We start from the raw sequence: 19,621 nt of genomic DNA, 5'->3' as shown, positions 1-19,621 counted from the left end.
TTGCTATATTTACAATGTTTTTGAATAAAACTTTTTTTACACTATCTTGTTTCACTTACATTATCTTGAAATATTATTTTCTTTTAAAATTAATTTTGTTTTGTTTCTTTAAGATTTTTAAAAATCGTTTTGCTTATGGCTTAAAAAGGAACAACTTTTTTTAATAGATATATATATTTCGGAAAAATTTTTTGTTTCGTCATTTAATATGCAATTTTTATGCCGAAGATTTTCAGATCATATATATAAGCTTGTAAAACATTTATTAGCCGTGTGAGTGACCTTAGTTCTACTATCTAAAGTATATCACACAAAAATGGTGTGTATTATATATATATCTCTCTTTCTTTTTACAATATCTCTTTATCTTATTTATTCATTTTAGTATAAAAACATTAATATTTTTATATAGTAATTATTTAAAATAGTTTATTGAAAAAAGTTACTCTTTACGCGGATAATAGTATAGTAAATATAATTAAAATAGTTATTTTTGGTATATTTGTAATTTTTTCAAAATCTTAATGCAATATACTTTTGGAGTTGGATTTAGCGCTTCAAATACTATGAAAGATAATTTTTTTTCAAATAACAAAAAATAGATCTCTGACAGTGTAATTTATGTACGAATACATGTGTTGATTTTTTTATTGTTAATAAAAATTAATTTGGTAGTTTAACTTTTTATTCATTGTAATTATTACCTAATTTGAAATTAATAGTTATTTTGCTTACCCGGTAAAATTTTATGATTTTACAAAAATCAAGTAATATCTTATAATATTTGGAGCAAAAGTTCTACACATTGCGTTTATCGCTTTATCAAAAAGCTGTGCCATTCTTAAGGCGATTAATATAAGATTATCAGATAAGAATGGTTTAGATATGTTACAAATGATAAATCCTATTTGAACTCGAGGTAAAATACAGTGCGTGGTATTAAGTAGACATCCTTTTATCGAATAATCCGTTATAAAAATCAAAAGTAACATAAACGACATATATAACGTCTAAATTATTTGTTTAAATAATAGTCATACTATGAGATGTTTACACAGTGCAAATATGTGTGTATGTGGACTTTAATACGTGATATAGTTGTTGTACTGTTTTTACTTTTTCATACAATATGTGCGACAAACATAAAGAATGCAATGAAATTTGCTGGCATTGTGGAAAATATAACAGTATATGCTTTAGAAGATGTAAATGATCTTGAAGGTGAAAATACATTGAAATCATTGAAAATGAATATATCCTGGATGCCGCCAAGTAAAGGAAAACAACCTTCTTCATACAGGTCTTTGTATCGTTTAATTAGTTTTTCAATAACATACATAAATATTCAATAAATATAAACTTTAATGTTTATGCATTACAGTGTTATGATTACAAGCATACCAAAGAAAAGTGATGTGAATAGGATAGAATGCCCAGAAGGTTCTGCACTCTACACAGTACAGGATAAAAGTCCACTTAGTTTATTAGTGCCGCAAAATAAATTATTGCATCACATGCCTGAGCTACAAACACGCCCGAACTGCACATACAAAATACAAGTATACGCCAATCCAAGAGCTAAACCTGTAGAGAAGTTGCCAGAGGTAAGATTATGAGCAATACTTTATGTGACTATACAATAGTGTTACGCTCAAGTATTCATAGTTAATTCATCATTAGCTTTGCAATATTAAAGAGCAAAATCGTTGAAATTACAATATAAAAATACAATATATTTCTTATTTTAACTGAAATATTGAATAAGTAAGTTTGGATAATATAGAGAGTTACAATATTAAAATTAACATGAGTTTCAACGTTTTTATTGGAAAAAAATATTTATAATTAATATTTGTTTTTTCCTAATCCGTAATAATAAAGAGAGAAAAAACTTCTAGGATATGAATTGTTCCTAAAATCAACTCCAAGACAATAAAATAATTAGCAATCGTGAAATCATGAATGCCAAAATGAGTCATGTGATGCAATGATTATATTTCTTCCTGCAGATTTAGATAAATAACTTTCACCCCTATTAAGCTGCATCCCCCACCATCGCCAAATCAAGTCGCACTTAACAATTAATTTAGTGCTAATTATGTGCTAATTTGTTGCCGCAGTCCGGATTTTGTTGCTCCTACCGTTTAGCAAGAATTCACGTTTAAAGTGGGGGGGGGGGGGGGGCAGCTTGACATTGAGCTGGCCGGCCCCCCCATAACAAAAAAAAATATATAGAGTGCTCGAATAAAAAAATCATTTATACCAGAATTTGTTGCTATTTTGTTGCTCTAAGATAGCGTAAAAACATTTTGAAAAAATTGTATTATTTACAGTAAATGCATAGTGTCGTATAGTGGTGTATACTGGTATATCTTAAATAATGCAATTTTTTCAAAATGTTTTCACGCTATCTTAGAGCAACAAAATAGCAACAAATTCTAGTATAAATAATTTTTTGATTCGAGCACTCTATATATTTTTTTTGTTATGGGGGGGCAGCTTAATGTCAAGCTGCCCCCTTCTCCCCACTTTGAACGTGAATTCTTGCTAAACGGTAGGAGCAACAAAATCCGGACTGCGGCAACAAATTAGCACATAATTAGCATTAAATTAATTGTTAGGTGCGACTTGATTTGACGATGGTGGGGTGCAGCTTAATAGGGATATAACTTTCAAATCGAAATCAATCCTAATGAAATCCTAATGAAATTTTGCATGAATATTTATTAGTTTTGTTGATGCACATAAAACACATAATCTGATAGTTCTTCTTTCTCAAATTTGTTAATAAATGTTGCAATACGACAATTCCCATGAGAACCAATGTAAATATGAAAATTAAATAACTTTCAAACTGATGAGGAAACTGTGTCTAGATTTTGCGCAGAAATTCAAAGTAAAAACAATCTATGTTTTAACAAGATACGCTTCATTACATAGGTTATCTACACAGTGCCAGAATGTATAGGGCTTAAATGCAGTTGCGCGGATGCAAAAACTACCTTGCCTGTGCCGAAAGTGAAAGCAATCCGAGTGAAAGAAAATATTATTATAAATTGGAATGTTACGTCAAACAGTTCTTACATTCAATCTTATGTAATTGGGTAAAATCTTTTCTTTAATTGTTGCATTTTCTTATCATTTTCTTCCAATTAATATGTAATATTCTAGTATTGGTATGCCGTCATTGATATCAAACGCAGGATATTCTGTGTACAATATTACGAAGATAAGCAATGTGATTGTTACAACGAATACCTTTACTTGGGATTGCAAGATTAACGATCAGTATGTAAAAGTGGAAAATGGATACAAAATATTGGTCGCAGCAACCGATTATCGAGGCTGCTCAGGAATTCAAGGAGACTTCACAATTGTTAATACAGATGAAACAGAAACATTGAGGGGAAAGATCATTGTATGTATCTTTTAACATGTTGACTGTTATACGACGTACCGGCCGTCGTATCGATATCACTTTTCTTAGGCAATAATATATTTTGTATTAATATCACGGATATACGATAAATAAATATACGATACCTATATTTTATACTAATATAAATCGTTTTATCGTATGGCCTAGTATTAAAAAACCTAGTACTATCAGGGTGTTGTATGGTCCAAAACATGAAAGAAAGTTTTAACATTGCTGGTAGGCCAATGTTAAGGTTTTAAAATATATGAATTGGCAATTATAATTATCTCTCGATCGTTCAGAAATAAAAATACAAACACAAATTGTGAAAATCCAAATTGTGAATCCAATGTGGTCAGACAGATGTGTCAATCAGACAATCAAACAATAGATTTTAGATGAAACTTTTTCAGAGAGATTTACGAACTTTAATTTGAAAATTACGATGTAATTTTTATATAATTTAAAAATAGAAAATAACTTTAGGTAATAAACTTTAGGTAAAATATATTAAATTCAAAAATAATTCTTATCATTTAATTTCAATGTAATATACAAATTAAGATTTCAGAATAAAATAAATTTTATTTTGCATTGTATCAAAATAATACTTTTTTTCTTAATATATTTTCTTAATATATCTTCTCAATTCCAAACTTTTTATGCTAAATTCAAAGACTAAAATTTGAAGACTATAAAAGCTCTTAAAAATCCAGTTTAATGAGAAAATAGTTTTTTCATATTTGTGTACGTCTGTCATATTAAATTTGAAAATTTTTATGAAAAATTTTAACTGAGCAACTTCAAAACAAATGTTAAATTTTGCGAAAATCTTTCAGATTAAAAATGCTTTTTTAATGTATATAAGTATATATCATTAACACTGGTAATCAGTTTTCAAATGAGACATATAAGTATGTATATATATATATATATATATATATACATACTTATATCAAATATATACATACTTATTTCAAATTATATATATATATATATATATATCATTAACATTTAAAAGATTAATGCACGTGATATAAAATTAATATAACTTTGTTGTAGTGGCTGCTGCTTATTGGTGTTGCTATTTGTATTATATTAGGATTTGTCAGTATCTTGTTAATACGTAATAAGAATGGATATCAACTCGTATGGCCATCCGGACCTTCACGGTACAATAATTTCGAAAAGATAAATGGGATTTGATTAAAATATGTATCATTAATAGTTCTACTTCAACAGAATATTAATGATATATAATCCTTTTTATAAAATTCGACATTTTTAAAAAATAAAACATAAATTGTTCAAATCCTCCTATTACGGCTTTATGATTGAGTAATATTTTGTTTTTTTTTAAATCATCACCATAAATTTCTCTTTTTGATAAAGCCCTTTTTAAAGACCAAATTAATTTTTCTATCTGATTTAGTTGCACTTTATGTCCCAATTTAAATTTAAAAAAGTCACAATTTTAAAGATCCCTGATTGTTTACTTCTGCACAAAATATAAACAATTTAATAGTCAAAGAACATTGAAGATTTATTAAAGATTTATTAAATGGCATAACCGGAAATATATTTTATATCAATTTTATTAACGATTAATTTTTAATTCATATTAGCAATTTTATATATGGTATTAATCTATATAATGTTTTTTGACAATTTAATATTATAATTAATAATATTATATGTTTAAGGTCTATTTGTAAACAAATAATGTGTAAACTTTTTGCTTGTAGGCTGGCTAGATGGCCACATTTGGTCTTTCAGAGACGCAATATTGGTATATATGTGGAACCGAGAACTGAGGTTAGTGATGAAAAGATCAAATCATTAAAGATAAATTACAAATTTCATAAAGCTGCTTATTGCAGGAAATATGTTACAAAGCGCAAATTGACAAATATGAAGTGTCGTACAAATGTATAAATTTTAAATATGAATTAGGAAAAGGACAATTTGGTAAAGTGTACTTAGGCAGTCTAAATAATAATCAAGACACTTTGGTAGCTGTTAAAATGTCACAGTGTTTCGACGAATCTAACGAACTTGAAGTTAGACGTCAACTATTAGAAGAAATTAAGATAATGAAAGCAGCCGGTTCTCATCCGCATTTAGTGAACCTTATAGGTTGCTGCACTTTACCGGATAATCCTATATGCATACTTTTAGAATATATGGAAGGTGGAGATTTACTTGCATATCTCCATTCTAAAAGAAACATTGAAACGGATGACATATCTTTGTGTAACTTTGAAAAAGTTATGTCTGAATATATAAATATTGTTAAGCTGAATAAAAATAAGGATGTAGATTTATGTGGCACAATTGAAAAACAACAATTTATGAAATTTGCGCTTGATATTGCTAGAGGAATGGAGCATTTAGAAGCCAAAGGAATTGTACATAGAGATTTGGCAGCAAGAAATATTCTTCTCACCTCAGATCTAACACTAAAGGTAATGGATACTTGTATTAGGGTCGGCTGTTCCAACTTCTTTCAACTTACCTATTAAATATCAGTAATCCTTACGCGGTATTCCAACCATCGAGTAAGGATTACTGATATTTATCAATAGGTAACTGACAGGTAAACCTACTAAGGTGGAACAATCGGCCCTTAATGTTGTGTGTATGTCTATATATTTATTGTTTGGGAAAGAAAAGTAGTATTCCGTGACTTTTTTGTGCTGAATCCAAATTCAGTATCAAAAAGTACATATTACATCAAAATTTTGAAAAAAATTCGAAGAAAAACACGAAAAACGACAGTTTATGATTTTCCAAAGAAATATTTGTTTTAGTTTTATTTACGTTATCTTAAAATAATAATTTCTTTTTTTTTAATAGATTTTATTTCGTTTTTTTTTACTGATTTGAATTTTAAATTCGGTTTATTTATGATAAAAAAATAAGAAAAAAGAAAAAAAAAAAAACAGTTCTGATGCATATTTTTGTATAAACAGATTTTTTTATTTTATTATTTCATGCTTTTTCTCTGTAAGATATGTTTGTCATGAATTCATTAAGATAGATCATTTAGTCACATGAGAGTAACAGTAATTCTATTCAATATTAACCCTTTTTTGTATGTCACATAGATGTAGTTTACATCACATCTCTCGTCTTTTTTAGGTATTTATTTTATTTTATTTATTTTAAAGGAAAACCTTAATTTAAGATGGCATAAAAGTTATTAAATAAATTAATTTATTTTTAAATAACATTGTAGATGTGATCAAAATCATTATTTTTATACATTTTTTTCAAAATTCTTATGTAGTACGCACTTTTTAGAATAAATTTGGATTTAGTATACAAAAATGTGTAGAAGACTATTCTTTTCCAGAGAACAACAAATGTCTAATTTTGTAGATCAATGTTATTGAAAAATATGACTTACAATCATCTTTTTATTTCTTACAAGAACTTATTGATTTAGATTTCTGATTTTGGTTTGTCACGAAATGGAATATACGTGATAAGTAATACAGCAGGCAAAGTTCGCCAGCTCCCAATACGTTGGATGTCACCAGAAGCTATACGTGATCATGCTTTTTCTTCAAAAAGTGATGTCTGGTCGTTCAGTATTGTTCTTTGGGAGATTGGAACTCTGGGTTCTTTTCCATATGCCAATGTACAAGATGAGGAGTTGTTACATTATTTAACTCAGGGCAAATGTCGGTTAACTTGTCCTAATAGTATTTCTTGTGATATATATAAAATTATGTGCTCTTGTTGGAATACCATGCCGCAAGATAGGCCCAGTTTTGCACAACTTGTTTTAGATTTGCAAACACTAAAAGAACCTTCACACTCAATACATGAAGCAAGCAATCCTTGTTATATGTTATTATCACACCAATGTAATTTAGAATCATTTGATAAATATGTATGTATGCATGTGTATAATAATATAAAAACAAACTACAAACATTAGCTTAGAGTAAATTATAAAATATTTTAATTTTAGGTCAAATATTATATATCTCCAATCTTAAAAAGAAAGACAGATTTTAATAAGAATCCTCATAATCCTCATACCTAAAAAATTTTCATTTTATGGAATTATGTAATAATTGATATTGTAAAATAACAATTGCTAGCAATTTAGTTCAGATAAATTACTGTATATAAAAATACAACAGCAAAAAAAATAAAATTTGAACAGTATACAGTAGATTCCGATTAATTGGGACTAACCGATTAACTTTATTTGTAACAAATTTTGAAAAATAAATTGTTTTAAAATCAAATTTGGAATAATTAGGGCAGCCGTTTAATTATCAAAGTATTACGGTTTCCAGATATGTCCCAATTAATTGGAATCGACTGTATATAACAGGATTAACTCGAAAGAAAATATCTGGTTTAACTACTAATAATGGTTCGTCGAAGAATGTGAAATAAGATAAATTAAAAAATAAAATTTGCAAAAGAAGTTCAATTACTAGTTTACATTCTCTAAAAGTACGTGCATGTTATAATACGTATTTTTGTTCAATATTTACTGAATTAAGTTGCAAATGTAGATGAATAATAATGCTAAAATAATACAATAAATTTTCCTTTAGAGCAATATTTTCTTATGTATCTAGAAACAGTCAGGCTGATTTCAATCATATCTTTTGGTTCACTTACTTATAATTTTACTCTGTTATTGACGTATCGTATACAACCAGCACGAGATATCACAGAATAGGTTTGTTCTTTATTGCCGAACTTTCTGCACTAATGTACACTAATAACACCGAGCAGTGTGGCCAGATTCTAGACGCAGGAAGCAGAGAGAAGACTCTGGAAGCAGTGTTGCGATATGGGACCGGTTGTATGCGCATGTGCGGCTCTGCGCATGTGCGGTGATGGAGATCCAGTGCCGTTATATGTTAGGTCTGTTCTTTACAGCTGAACTGGCTGTACTAGTTCAGAGTTTATCTTTTTCCCTCCACATTGGAAGGAGAAAGATAAACTCTGAACTAGTGCAGCCAGTTCAGCTATAAAAAACAGACCTCTTGTGTGTTGACCATATGGCGGGATGTTTTGACATGAGAAGGTTAGGTGACTACAAATAAGGTAAGATTTATTTATTTACAAGCATGGAATCTACGAAGCCAACAGCTAAAAAACCCATAGACTTATATAAATAGACCCAGCGTTCTGTGAGAGGAGTTGTCCGCGTCTTCTAAAGGACAGAATGATACGCAGTAAGGTGCTGTCTCCGTCACTTGCTGGTCTGGAGGGGGAACGTCGACAACGTTGAGGGGAATTAAAAGGCGCGCGTACCGCATTTATACATGCGGTACGCGCGCCTTTTAATTCCCCTCAACGTTGTCGACGTTCCCCCTCCAGACCAGCAAGTGACGGAGACAGCACCTTACTGCGTATCATTCTGTCCTTTAGAAGACGCGGACAACTCCTCTCACAGAACGCTGGGTCTATTTATATAAGTCTATGAAAAAACCAAGAAGTAGAAAATTTTAATCAATTTCAAAAAATTTAGAAATATTTTTAATGTAGCGGGGTAACGGTGCCTTGTTTAACTTGTATGAGACACTGTACTGACCATTGAGTAAAAAGAAACAGGAGGGAGCGTTTGGTCTTAAAAGTGCGGACGGAAGTGACTATATAAAGTGGTCGCTCAAGATGGCCGCTCAAGGGCGCCAATATTGAATGACTTGTTATGTTTAATTAGGAAATAATGTACAATTAAAAGAAAATAACTGTAATATGCAACAATAATACCAAATTTTAATGGCGTTTTTCATTGGGATTGCACTCGTGCAGTATTTCCATAAGAGCAATGTTAAAATCTAAAATCTAAATTTATATTAAATCCTTCGTCCTTACAAAAATTTATCCATGCATTTCTTTGATCCGGATTTTTCGGAAACCTGTTTGTGAGTGAAAATTATTTAGTAATTATTGTGAATCTACAATTTCACAATACTATACATATGATTATAATCTCCAAAATAAAAATCTCATTATTGTTGATAATACTAACCGATGAAACGTTATTCCATGATTTCGAGCTGCTGCTGTTATGCCACAAGCTCTACAGTATACCATTTTGATCGTTTATTTCCATACACTGTTGCATAAAAGACTATACACTGCATATTAATGCGTACGGCGTACGGTATGCCGCTTGCCGCTATGCTCGAACATTCCCTCTCACTTTCAAAAAGTGGTCGCTCAAGATGGCTGCCACAGTATAGTATACGTAACGTATACTGTAGATACATGCGCGCATATGCTCTTTACGGAACGCAGCCAGTATACGATAAAATGTTTTGTGGCGGTATCGATATCGTTATGTTTATCGTTGCGCAGATAGATCGTAAAAAAGGTAATGTACCATCGCTGAGAGATACAGACTCCCGCTACAGGAACTATATCTCTTCTAATAATCATCACTCGTCCTAAAATCTACAGATTTTTAAAAAAATGAACGTAACGGAGAAGCAGAAACAACTTCTTGTTAATTTTATGCGGTCTTATCCTGATTTCGGAAAAGGTAGATTGCGGTATAACCGCGAAAATAAAAAAAAATTAGTAAGTAATTTTGTAAGTTGTTTTATTATTAATATCAAATAAAATTTTATTTTTACTAACACTATAAATTATAAAAATAAAAAATTGCAAATAAAAATTACGAATGAATATAATGTAATATACTTTTTTATAGGACGAATTATGAGAAGAATTAGCAACAATTCTCAATTGTGCAGGTTGCGGTCCTCAAAAATTGCCAATAAAAACATCATTCTCTTCATCATCAAGTAATAAAATAGCAGCCATGTACATAGCCATTTTTCGAGCTTTTGAGAATTCAAACAAAATAATGATAATAAAATAAATAAAATAATAATAAAAATAAAATAAAATAATATTTATACTTTAAATATACTTACAATAAAAAAGCTACTTAACCTTAAAATTATAAACAGATACAATTATAAACAGTTACAAATCACATCTATGAAATTGTCACGACGCTATGGTTTCTCAGTCTTTTTCACTCGAATCTCACCATTCGACAAGAAATTTCTTGCCGAACAAACTCCCGTGAGATAGCACACATTTTCACTATGATGAAAGTTACTGAATCGCGCGAGCTACTCACTTTTCGCATTTTCACTATATTTTAGATACAGAATCGACTCCCTGAGTAGGATTTGTTATTTGTTTTACGCGGGGGAGAGACTTCGCCCCATAGGGGTTTTCCTACGCGTGAAAACTTCAATCTTGCGCAAAGCAACACTAAGTTATTACTACGCATGCGCGCGTGACCGCAGCGCATGCCCATGTCGCTACGCTCAGTCGGAATGACAGGTTTCGTAACCTGAAAAGTCATTAACTTTAACCATTGAGTAAAAAGAAACAGGAGGGAGCATATACTAGCCAGGACTAGGTAAATCCGCGGACGGATGTACGTCATGGCAGCCATCTTGAGCGACCACTTTTTGAAAGTGAGAGGGAATGCTCGAGCATTGCGGCAAGCGGCATACCGTACGCCGTACGCATTAATATGCAGTGTATAGTCTTTTATGCAACAGTGTATGAAAATAAACGATCAAAATGAGGTCTGTTCTTTATAGCTGAACTGGCTGCACTAGTTCATAGCGTTTTCGATTATACAGGATTTGAACGACCCAGGGTTGATCAATCACTATTTTACTATAAATGCAAGTCTTTCATTGGTGGAGAGGTTGCAATGACGTCATTAACTAACCCTGGGTCGTTCAAATCCTGTATAATCGAAAACGCTATCAGAGTTTATCTTTTTCTCTCCATATTGAAAGGAGAAAGATAAACTCTGAACTAGTGCAGCCAGTTCAGCTATAAAGAACAGACCTATTGTATACTGTAGAACTTGTGGCATAACAGCAGCAGCTCGAAATCATGGAATAACGTTTCATCGGTTAGTATTATCAACAATAATGAGATTTTTATTTTGGAGATTATAATCATATGTATAGTATTGTGAAATTGTAGATTCACAATAATTACTAAATAATTTTCACTCACAAACAGGTTTCCGAAAAATCCGGATCAAAGAAATGCATGGATAAATTTTTGTAAGGACGAAGGATTTAATATAAATTTAGATTTTAGATTTTAACATTGCTCTTATGGAAATACTGCACGAGTGCAATCCCAATGAAAAACGCCATTAAAATTTGGTATTATTGTTGCATATTATAGTTATTTTCTTTTAATTGTACATTATTTCCTAATTAAACATAACAAGTCATTCAATATTGGCGCCCTTGAGCGGCCATCTTGAGCGACCACTTTATATAGTCACTTCCATCCGCACTTTTAAGACCAAACGCTCCCTCCTGTTTCTTTTTACTCAATGATATAACGGCACTGGATCTCCATTACCGCACATGCGCATACAACCGGTCCCTAATCGGAACACTGATATCAAGTCGACGTGTTCCGACTCTACATATTTTTACATCATGACTGGTTTTGAACGTAGCGGCAATGTTGTTTTGGCTGTTTCAAAGCAACTGGAGCAATTGACAAGTAAAGATTAATATTTATAATATTTATATTTATATCAATCTTTATTGATGGTTTAATATTTATAATATTTATATTTATATGAATATTTATTGTTGGTGAAAAACGAGCAATATACAGGGTGGTCCCGAACGTTCCGGCGATATTTTGAGATCTTATAGGAAATTTAATTCTGAATAAAAAATTTCCTATAAACATGGGTCGAAAAATGCTTCCTTAAAAAGTTAGCGCCCAAAAACCTCTGAAATCACGGTTATTTTATACATTTTTACAAATATTAGAGAAAGTATGCGTTTTTTAACAAATAGTACCCAAACAAAAGTTGTTGAGAATTAAATTATTTTTTAAATGAGATGAAAGTGATTATAGTACGGTCCATAGGTGTCGAGATAGCCAGTTTGGAGGGACATTTTGAGAATAGTTAGTTTTTTTCACGTTGTTATTTATTTTCTACTACTACAATGCTATTTTAGTTAAAAAAAAACACCATTTTATTTTTTTGAAAGAAAAAGATTGTTTTTTACTTCTATTATTTTTTTAGAAATTTTTTAAGTTTTATTTTTTTTTCATTTTATTTTCTTTTCACCTTCTGCTCTTCCTTTTATCCTTCTATGGTAATTGGTTTAAACAAGCAGAAAAGAAAAATTTTTTTAGTTAAAAAACCAACAAGCAAGATAAGCATTAAAAATTAGCAAAGCTATATCAGCATAAATAAAGAATATTTTTAAAAGCTCTACTGTCGATATCCGAATAAACACTTTTTTGTACATTTGAAACTGGCTATCTCGACACCTATGGACCGTACTACAATCCAGTGTTCAGCCGAGAGCACAAGCTTTTACATAAAGCATAACGCATAAGCATAAGGAAATTGATTGGTCTATATATAAGCATAAGCAAATGCATAAGGAAATGGACCAATCAATTTCCTTATGCTTATGCGTTATGCTTTATGCAAAAGTCTGTGCTCCGGCCATTTCGATTAGGGACCGGTTGCTTAGCGTATATGTGGCTTTGCGCTTGCGCGGCGATGGAAATGCAGTGCCGACACACGTCGTGTGCAGGACTTTACGCGGGACTTTTGACAGAATAAGGTTAGGAAAATAGAAATAAGGTAAGGCTTTTTTATTTATTATAATTAAAATTTATAAAATAATTAAATTATATATATATAATGTATTTTTGTACATATATATATATGCATATATAATTTATTTTTTAATACATTAAAAAAATTTTTATTACTTTAAATGAAGCTGGGTAACGGTGCCTCTTTTTATATGTACGAGACACTTTACTGACACCGTATGGCCGCACATGCGCAAACAAACCGGTCCCTAATCGGAACACTGCTACAATCGCTTTCATCTCATTCGAAAGATAATTTAATTCTCTACAACTTTTGTTTGGGTACTATTTGTTAAAAAACGCATACTTCCTCTAATATTTGTAAAAATGTATAAAATAACCGTGATTTCAGAGGTTTTTGGGCGCTAACTTTTTAAAGAAGCATTTTTCGACTCATGTTTATAGGAAATTTTTGATTCAGAATCAAATTTGCTATAAGATCTCAAAATATCGCCGGAACGTTTAGGACCACTCTGTATGTATACGCAAAACTATCGCGATTGGTGCAAAATAAATTTATTTTTTATATTGAAATTATAATATATTAATCTACAACATTAAAATGTACACCAATCTCAGATTGGGATACTTAGGGTGCGTTCCACTTAACGCCCGCAACGCTCCTAGAATCATTTTATCCTCGTTTAACTTTCAATGAAAAACAAGGATAAAATGATCCTAGGAGCGTTGCGGGCGTTAAGTGGAACGCACCCTTAGAGTATACAAAAATTAAATACACTGATATCACAACGGAAAATTAGAATGTACAAATTAAGTAAAAAAAACTTAAAGGAAAGAAGAAAAAACAAAGAACCTAAATAATTATTCACTTAAAATATTAATTTTATCAGATTATGACCTCAAATACACTGAAAATTAAGCGAAAGTAACGATTGTTATCGTGAGAACAAACATTCCATATAATCTGTTAAATAATTTAAAGAAATACAAGATAGTCATTACGTTCCAGTCGTCAAAAGATTTAATACTATTTAAAAGAAAGTTAAAACATCTTACTATATCACGATGATAAGCACACTGCCTCCAATTGACAAATTAAAGAGCGAGGAAAATTTTAACGATTGGAAGTTTGCGATGCAAGCTTATTTTGAACACGAAGATTTACGAGTGTGATGCAAGAGAAGATAAAGATCCTAAAAGGATCACAAAAGTTTGGTCAAAAATTGTATTAGCATTCGAGCTAACAAATTATATTCATATCCAGGATGCTACAAACGCAAAAGAAGCCTTTGGGAGAAGTTGTGTAAAGCCTTTGATAACTTCGGATTTACATAAAGTTTTTTTATTAAGATAATTATTATCTACGTTCTTAAAAAGTGCAATCCAGTGACTGAATATGTAAATATCATTATTTCAATTGCGCATCAATTGTCACATCAGTTTGAAGATAAATGAGGAATGGATCATGTTGTTACTGGTTTATCAGATGATTATAAGCCAATGATAATGGGTATCGAAAGCTCTGGTTTACATATTACTCTGGAGATTCTATTAAAACTAAACTTTTACAATTTTAACAAATTTTTTTCAGCCATCAAAACTCACATTAGTAGCAGTCAGTATGTTTGCTTTTTATCTTTTGCAATTTGGCAAGTCTTAGGAAAAGTCTAGATAAATTTGTTTTTAGTTCTTTCTCTCTTTAATCTGTTTGTCATAGCAAAAAAAAAAGAATAATAAAAAAGATATTTATTACATACTTGAATTTATTGTATTATATATCACAAAAAGAGAAACTAAGACATTCTACTTGTCCCATAGACCAATCTCTTTCATACGTGTTTGAAAGTATTTTTCCAGAGCGTTAGCGCAACGATAATAATCAGTATTAAGATTATTGTACAATCTACAATTCGTAAAGATTCGTGTCATGTCTGCTATAAATAATCTTCTTGTCACATAGTATCTGGACCTTAAACGGTCTTCCATAGTTTTGAGATCTGTAAGATAAAAGATCATGTTTCATGTTTCCGAATTTCTTATTATTTTGGTCTCAAGTTTTATTTTAATATTGTATTATTTTTATTTTATTATTTTAAAACACATCTCTTTTATATTTGTAAGTATCTTCTTCAAACTTACCCATAGGATATTTTATATGATCATAATAATCTGGAACTTCGTTTTTATCTACAGGTTCCAAAAACGGCCAAGCTGTGTCGTGGCTTTTCACGCTATTCAAAACACTGTTCAAGGCGTTATATAAAGAATCCGACATATCTATACAATCCATAAGTTCCGAACTCTGCGTTCCTTTTGTCATACCTCTTGTTCTTATTTGCGCGTAATTCTTCCATCCGGTTTCGCGAATTCCTGGAATTGATTCTACCGGAATACCCCTCACACCTTCTTTAAAGCACGTTAAACCAGGATGAATCTTTTGTATTTCCTGTTGTCTTTGATAAATTAATTTCTTGACGATTTCTTTTTGCTTTCTTAAAACCGCCGTAAACTCTGTATATACAATTTTAGCATTTAGTTCGCAGTGCATCAATGTTGCTCTTTCGTAATTTTTTATATATCCTTGATACATGGACTTGGATAGTTTTATGTCTTTGCTAAATCCTTGCTTTTTAAAATACCCAATGGCAAACTCATCTGCGAACGTAAGAAAATGCAATATGTTGTTCTTAATATGATAATCTTTTAGCATGTTCATTAAGTGTGTCCCATAGCCCTTTACTTGCTCTTGACTCGTAACCGCGCAAAATACTATCTCGGTAAAACCTTGAGTAGGAAACGTACGAAAACAAATACCACCGATTGGACGACCACCTTTTATTAGGGCTAACGTTTTATGCTTCCTGTATAATTAATAACGCATTATTGCTGGATGACTTTTTATAATAAACTAATTATAATATATTAATATTAGAGACAGTATACTTACGGATCAAAAACAAATTGAGATATATATTCTTTGGGCATTCTGACTAATTGATGACTAAATACATTATGTAATCCTATCAGCCAAAGCATAGTTTGCTTGGACACAGGCTGTGTGAGACTATTTCCAACAACGTGAAATTCTATGATCTTCCTGCTTTCTTCAATTTTCGCTGTTTCATCTCTTGGAAGATCCGGTGGAAATACCACATCAGGACCACACATGTAATTGGGATCATTGATAGTCGCAACAATTTCAGCAACAGTCTCATCAGGAAGATCCTCAAAAACCTCTTCACTTTTTCGTTTCTTTGCATCAGGCCGCCCTTCGGATAGAGCGCGCTTTTCAGGAAGTCTTCTCATTCCAGGACTAATATTTATTGTTGTGTAATTATCTTTCTCGTTAGGTATGACAGTGATTCTCTCAAATTCTCCTGTTTTTTTCACTTGATGTCCTTTTGATTCTAAAGCAGCTTGAAGATGAGAAGGTGGTATTTGCTTAAATTCAGGATCCCAAATAGGTGAATTGTCCGAATAGATCTCGATTTCCAACATTGAAAGAAACCTTAAATGCAAAAAGTTATATATACAACAAACATCAACATGAAAAAGAGAAAAATTTTTAGAACTTACTTAGGAAAATATGTTAAAACCATAACTCTCTTTTCTGGTGTTAACTTGTCTCTGTCATTGTGACATTTGTCCATTAATTGCCTACAAAGTGGCTTGAATACAGCTTGTAGTAAAGTCTTTCCAAAAACTAAAGGAGTATCATGATGTGGTAATGAATCACAAAATGCAGGTACGTGGCAAAAAACAAGCCAACGGGTGTAATTAATTTTATAAGCAGGAGCTTCCTCAGCACCAATTGTTGTTCGTCTGATACTAGGTGCATCAAAGTTCCAATGATTCAGACAATGCAAAAACATTTTTGCCATATCGTACATAACTTGCCATTCTCTTGGTGGAGAATGACTAAACTTATGCAAAACAAAATTCATTACCGCTTTTGCAATGTTGGGTCTTTCAAACGGTGGCTGGCCTAATGGACCTTCTACTGTCGGTTTTGTCATAGACAAAATACACTTTCTCAGTAATTTATATAAATAGAAATATATTTTTTTAGTATCAGGATCTTCTTCTCTATGTATACTCATAAAAATATGGTCTGCATCCATAGCCATGCCCAATAATCTATTAATTTCTTCATCAGATTGAATCGGTAGATGCTTAATATGATTTTGTAAAGGATGAGTACACATTTTGCACAGATCTACAAAATTTATAACAGACTGCTGTACCTCACCTTTTGGCGATTTTACAACAGGCTGTGCATTCTTCCAGCCATTACATTTGCATTCTTCTATTTGACAAGCACTGTAAGCTGCAAGTTTCAGCAATTTCTTGATTTGAGGCCAATTATACATTTGTTGCTTGCGTTGCTGTATCCTTTGAAGATTATTTGGTCGATTTTGAGTCTGTGGCTTAGTTGAACTTTGATCCTTATTACTTTCCTGCTGTAAGGTACTGGTAATAGGTTGTCCAGACTCTTTCAAAGCAGCTACTGTTGTATGCCGATTAATATTTTCAGATGCCATCCTTAAAAAATCATTATAATATTTATATTAATCGAGTAAAATATATTTATATAGCTATACATAAATAAGTCTAATGATATCGTATCTCAATGTATCGCTACAATAATTTTTGCAACAAATTAATATTAATACATACTCAAAAGTTTCTTCCAATAGAAGCAAATCGTGTGTGTGTGCAATTCGACGTGAATTAAATTAATTTTACTTTTATTCCCAATACTGTCGTTGGCTTGAATCTTCAATAACAATACTTCAGCACAAATAAACTGTTATAACATCTATAAGATATTTTTCATGTCGATATAATCAGCATTTCGTGTAATTTGTTATTATTGTTGTTAATTTGAAATATGATTTTCACCTAAAGCGTGGATTGGCGTTACATATCGACCGGGTTATGGTGACATATAGGTACTTGGTTCCGCTTAACTGAGGGTATCATATTAGAGGGTGCTGTAAACGCTGGTAAACAGAAAAGAATTCTTTAAGGTTTTCAGAGGTTTTTCTCTATTATTCTCCGTATGAAATTTTATTCATATTTCACTTTTTTTAAATTCCCATCTCGGTCGATTAAAAATGCCGAAAACAAAAATATAATGTTTTATGCAATTGCAATTCTTCTATAGGTAAAACTTCTTTTTTAGGTTAAGACAAGATACACTGGAAAAAGCCGGTCACTCACAATTAAACAAATATGTTGTAATGTAATTTCGCCAATTAATGCTTCTCGAATTGCTTTTTGTCAAAAGATTTGATTTCAACAGCAAGCTCATGCACTTATCACTATTTCACAAATTTGGAACATTTCTACATTATTCTCGTATCACATGAAACTTTACAAAACTATTATTGCAATTGCCATTGGGTACGGATTATACTTGGAAGATTTGAATTATTTCGTGTATTCATGCCATTAGACGCATCGCTGCAGAAAATCTGGCCATAAAATCTTTGCCAAAAATTTTGTGTACTATTTTATATATACTATTATTATTAAGTAACATCGTAATTAGAAGAATAAGATCTATAAACTTACAAGATGTTGGATTTACACTTTTACAATTTCAAATTTTGATTTACAATTGATTTATAATTTTAATTTTAACATTATTATTAAATGGAATTACGAACAATCGCTTTATTTGATACTGAAAATAGTACTAATTTAAAAAAAAAAAAAATTTTTTTTTATTATTTTGAATCAGACAAGATATTTCTTGGTATAGAAGAAGGTATAGATTTTTGAATGCTAAAAATGATGCCGCAAACCAAATTTCACAAGCATGTCAGGTTTTCAAAATAGTTGAGATTTAATATGTAAAAAATGGGTTTTTTTTGCGATATTTGATATTTTTTTGTAAGAAAGCTTTAATCCTTCATAACATGGCCAAAAAGTAAGATATCGAAATAAAAAAAATGCATTTTATAGGGGATGAACAATACATCCAAGAAAAAATGGTATAATATAGTCAGATGTAAATATATATAATTAGTTATAAAAGGATCTAATAACATATGTAATTTTATATGATCATATAAAATATTATATGTTATTAGATCTTTTTATAACTAATTATATATATTTACATCTGACTATATTATACCATTTTTTCTCGGATGTATTGTTCATCCCCTATAAAATGCATTTTTTTTATTTCGATATCTTACTTTTTGGCCATGTTATGAAGGATTAAAGCTTTCTTACAAAAAAATATCAAATATCGCAAAAAAAACCCATTTTTTACATATTAAACCTCAATTATTTTGGAAACCTGACGTGCTAGTGAAATTTGGTTTGCGGCATCGTTTTCAGCATCTAAAAATCTATAAGAAACACCTTGTTTGGTTCAAAATAATTTTTGGCTGTAAACTAGTGTAGTCTCAATACGGAACGGAACATTTACACTACAATAATTGAATAAAATACAACAAACGACTTCAAGCACGAACAACGTTGCACGGCTCTTCCCCCATTTCTCGACTTTTTGTTTTACTTTTTTATTCTATTTTATTATCTAATTATTATATTTTC

General features: G+C 30.8%; 2 protein-coding genes and 1 long non-coding RNA gene across 8 annotated transcripts; 1 reads left to right on the top strand and 2 right to left on the bottom strand.

Annotated features, from left to right (window-relative positions):
- Window positions 1–74: 74 nt before the first annotated feature.
- LOC105669375 (vascular endothelial growth factor receptor 3) lies at window positions 75–7,871 on the top strand. Its single transcript, XM_012362283.2, has 8 exons — window positions 75–1,300; window positions 1,382–1,604; window positions 2,941–3,104; window positions 3,172–3,418; window positions 4,481–4,590; window positions 5,164–5,233; window positions 5,299–5,883; window positions 6,867–7,871. Exons 1-8 carry the CDS (start codon window positions 1,047–1,049, stop codon window positions 7,362–7,364), a joined length of 2,151 nt encoding a protein of 716 aa, XP_012217706.1. The 5' UTR covers window positions 75–1,046; the 3' UTR covers window positions 7,365–7,871.
- Window positions 7,872–9,984: 2,113 nt separating this feature from the next.
- On the bottom strand, window positions 9,985–12,217 carry LOC136998805 (uncharacterized). Its single transcript, XR_010889343.1, has 2 exons — window positions 10,339–12,217; window positions 9,985–10,245 (listed from the first exon to the last, which is right to left on the bottom strand). It is a non-coding gene; the product is annotated as an uncharacterized lncRNA (long non-coding RNA).
- A 2,157-nt stretch (window positions 12,218–14,374) lies between these two features.
- Window positions 14,375–18,494, bottom strand: LOC105669378 (histone acetyltransferase KAT2A-like). Of its 6 annotated transcripts, XM_067352009.1 has the most exons (7): window positions 18,272–18,445; window positions 17,951–18,051; window positions 17,726–17,867; window positions 16,625–17,590; window positions 15,996–16,556; window positions 15,188–15,909; window positions 14,375–15,045 (listed from the first exon to the last, which is right to left on the bottom strand). In XM_067352009.1, the coding sequence occupies exons 4-7, from the start codon at window positions 17,587–17,589 to the stop codon at window positions 14,852–14,854; spliced, it is 2,442 nt and encodes an 813-aa protein (XP_067208110.1). In that variant the 5' UTR covers window position 17,590; window positions 17,726–17,867; window positions 17,951–18,051; window positions 18,272–18,445; the 3' UTR covers window positions 14,375–14,851. The 6 variants fall into 6 exon arrangements, with proteins under 6 accessions (XP_067208110.1, XP_012217717.1, XP_012217716.1 ...); XM_012362294.2 differs by having other exon boundaries at window positions 17,951–18,445; XM_012362293.2 differs by having other exon boundaries at window positions 17,726–18,051.
- Window positions 18,495–19,621: the final 1,127 nt, after the last annotated feature.

The sequence above is a fragment of the Linepithema humile genome, chromosome 3 (assembly GCF_040581485.1).
Source record: "Linepithema humile isolate Giens D197 chromosome 3, Lhum_UNIL_v1.0, whole genome shotgun sequence".
In the NCBI taxonomy this organism is placed as follows: Eukaryota; Metazoa; Arthropoda; class Insecta; order Hymenoptera; family Formicidae; genus Linepithema; species Linepithema humile.
The sequence above is the reverse complement of the archived record's forward strand: the minus strand, read 5'-3'. Positions and strand labels throughout refer to the sequence as shown.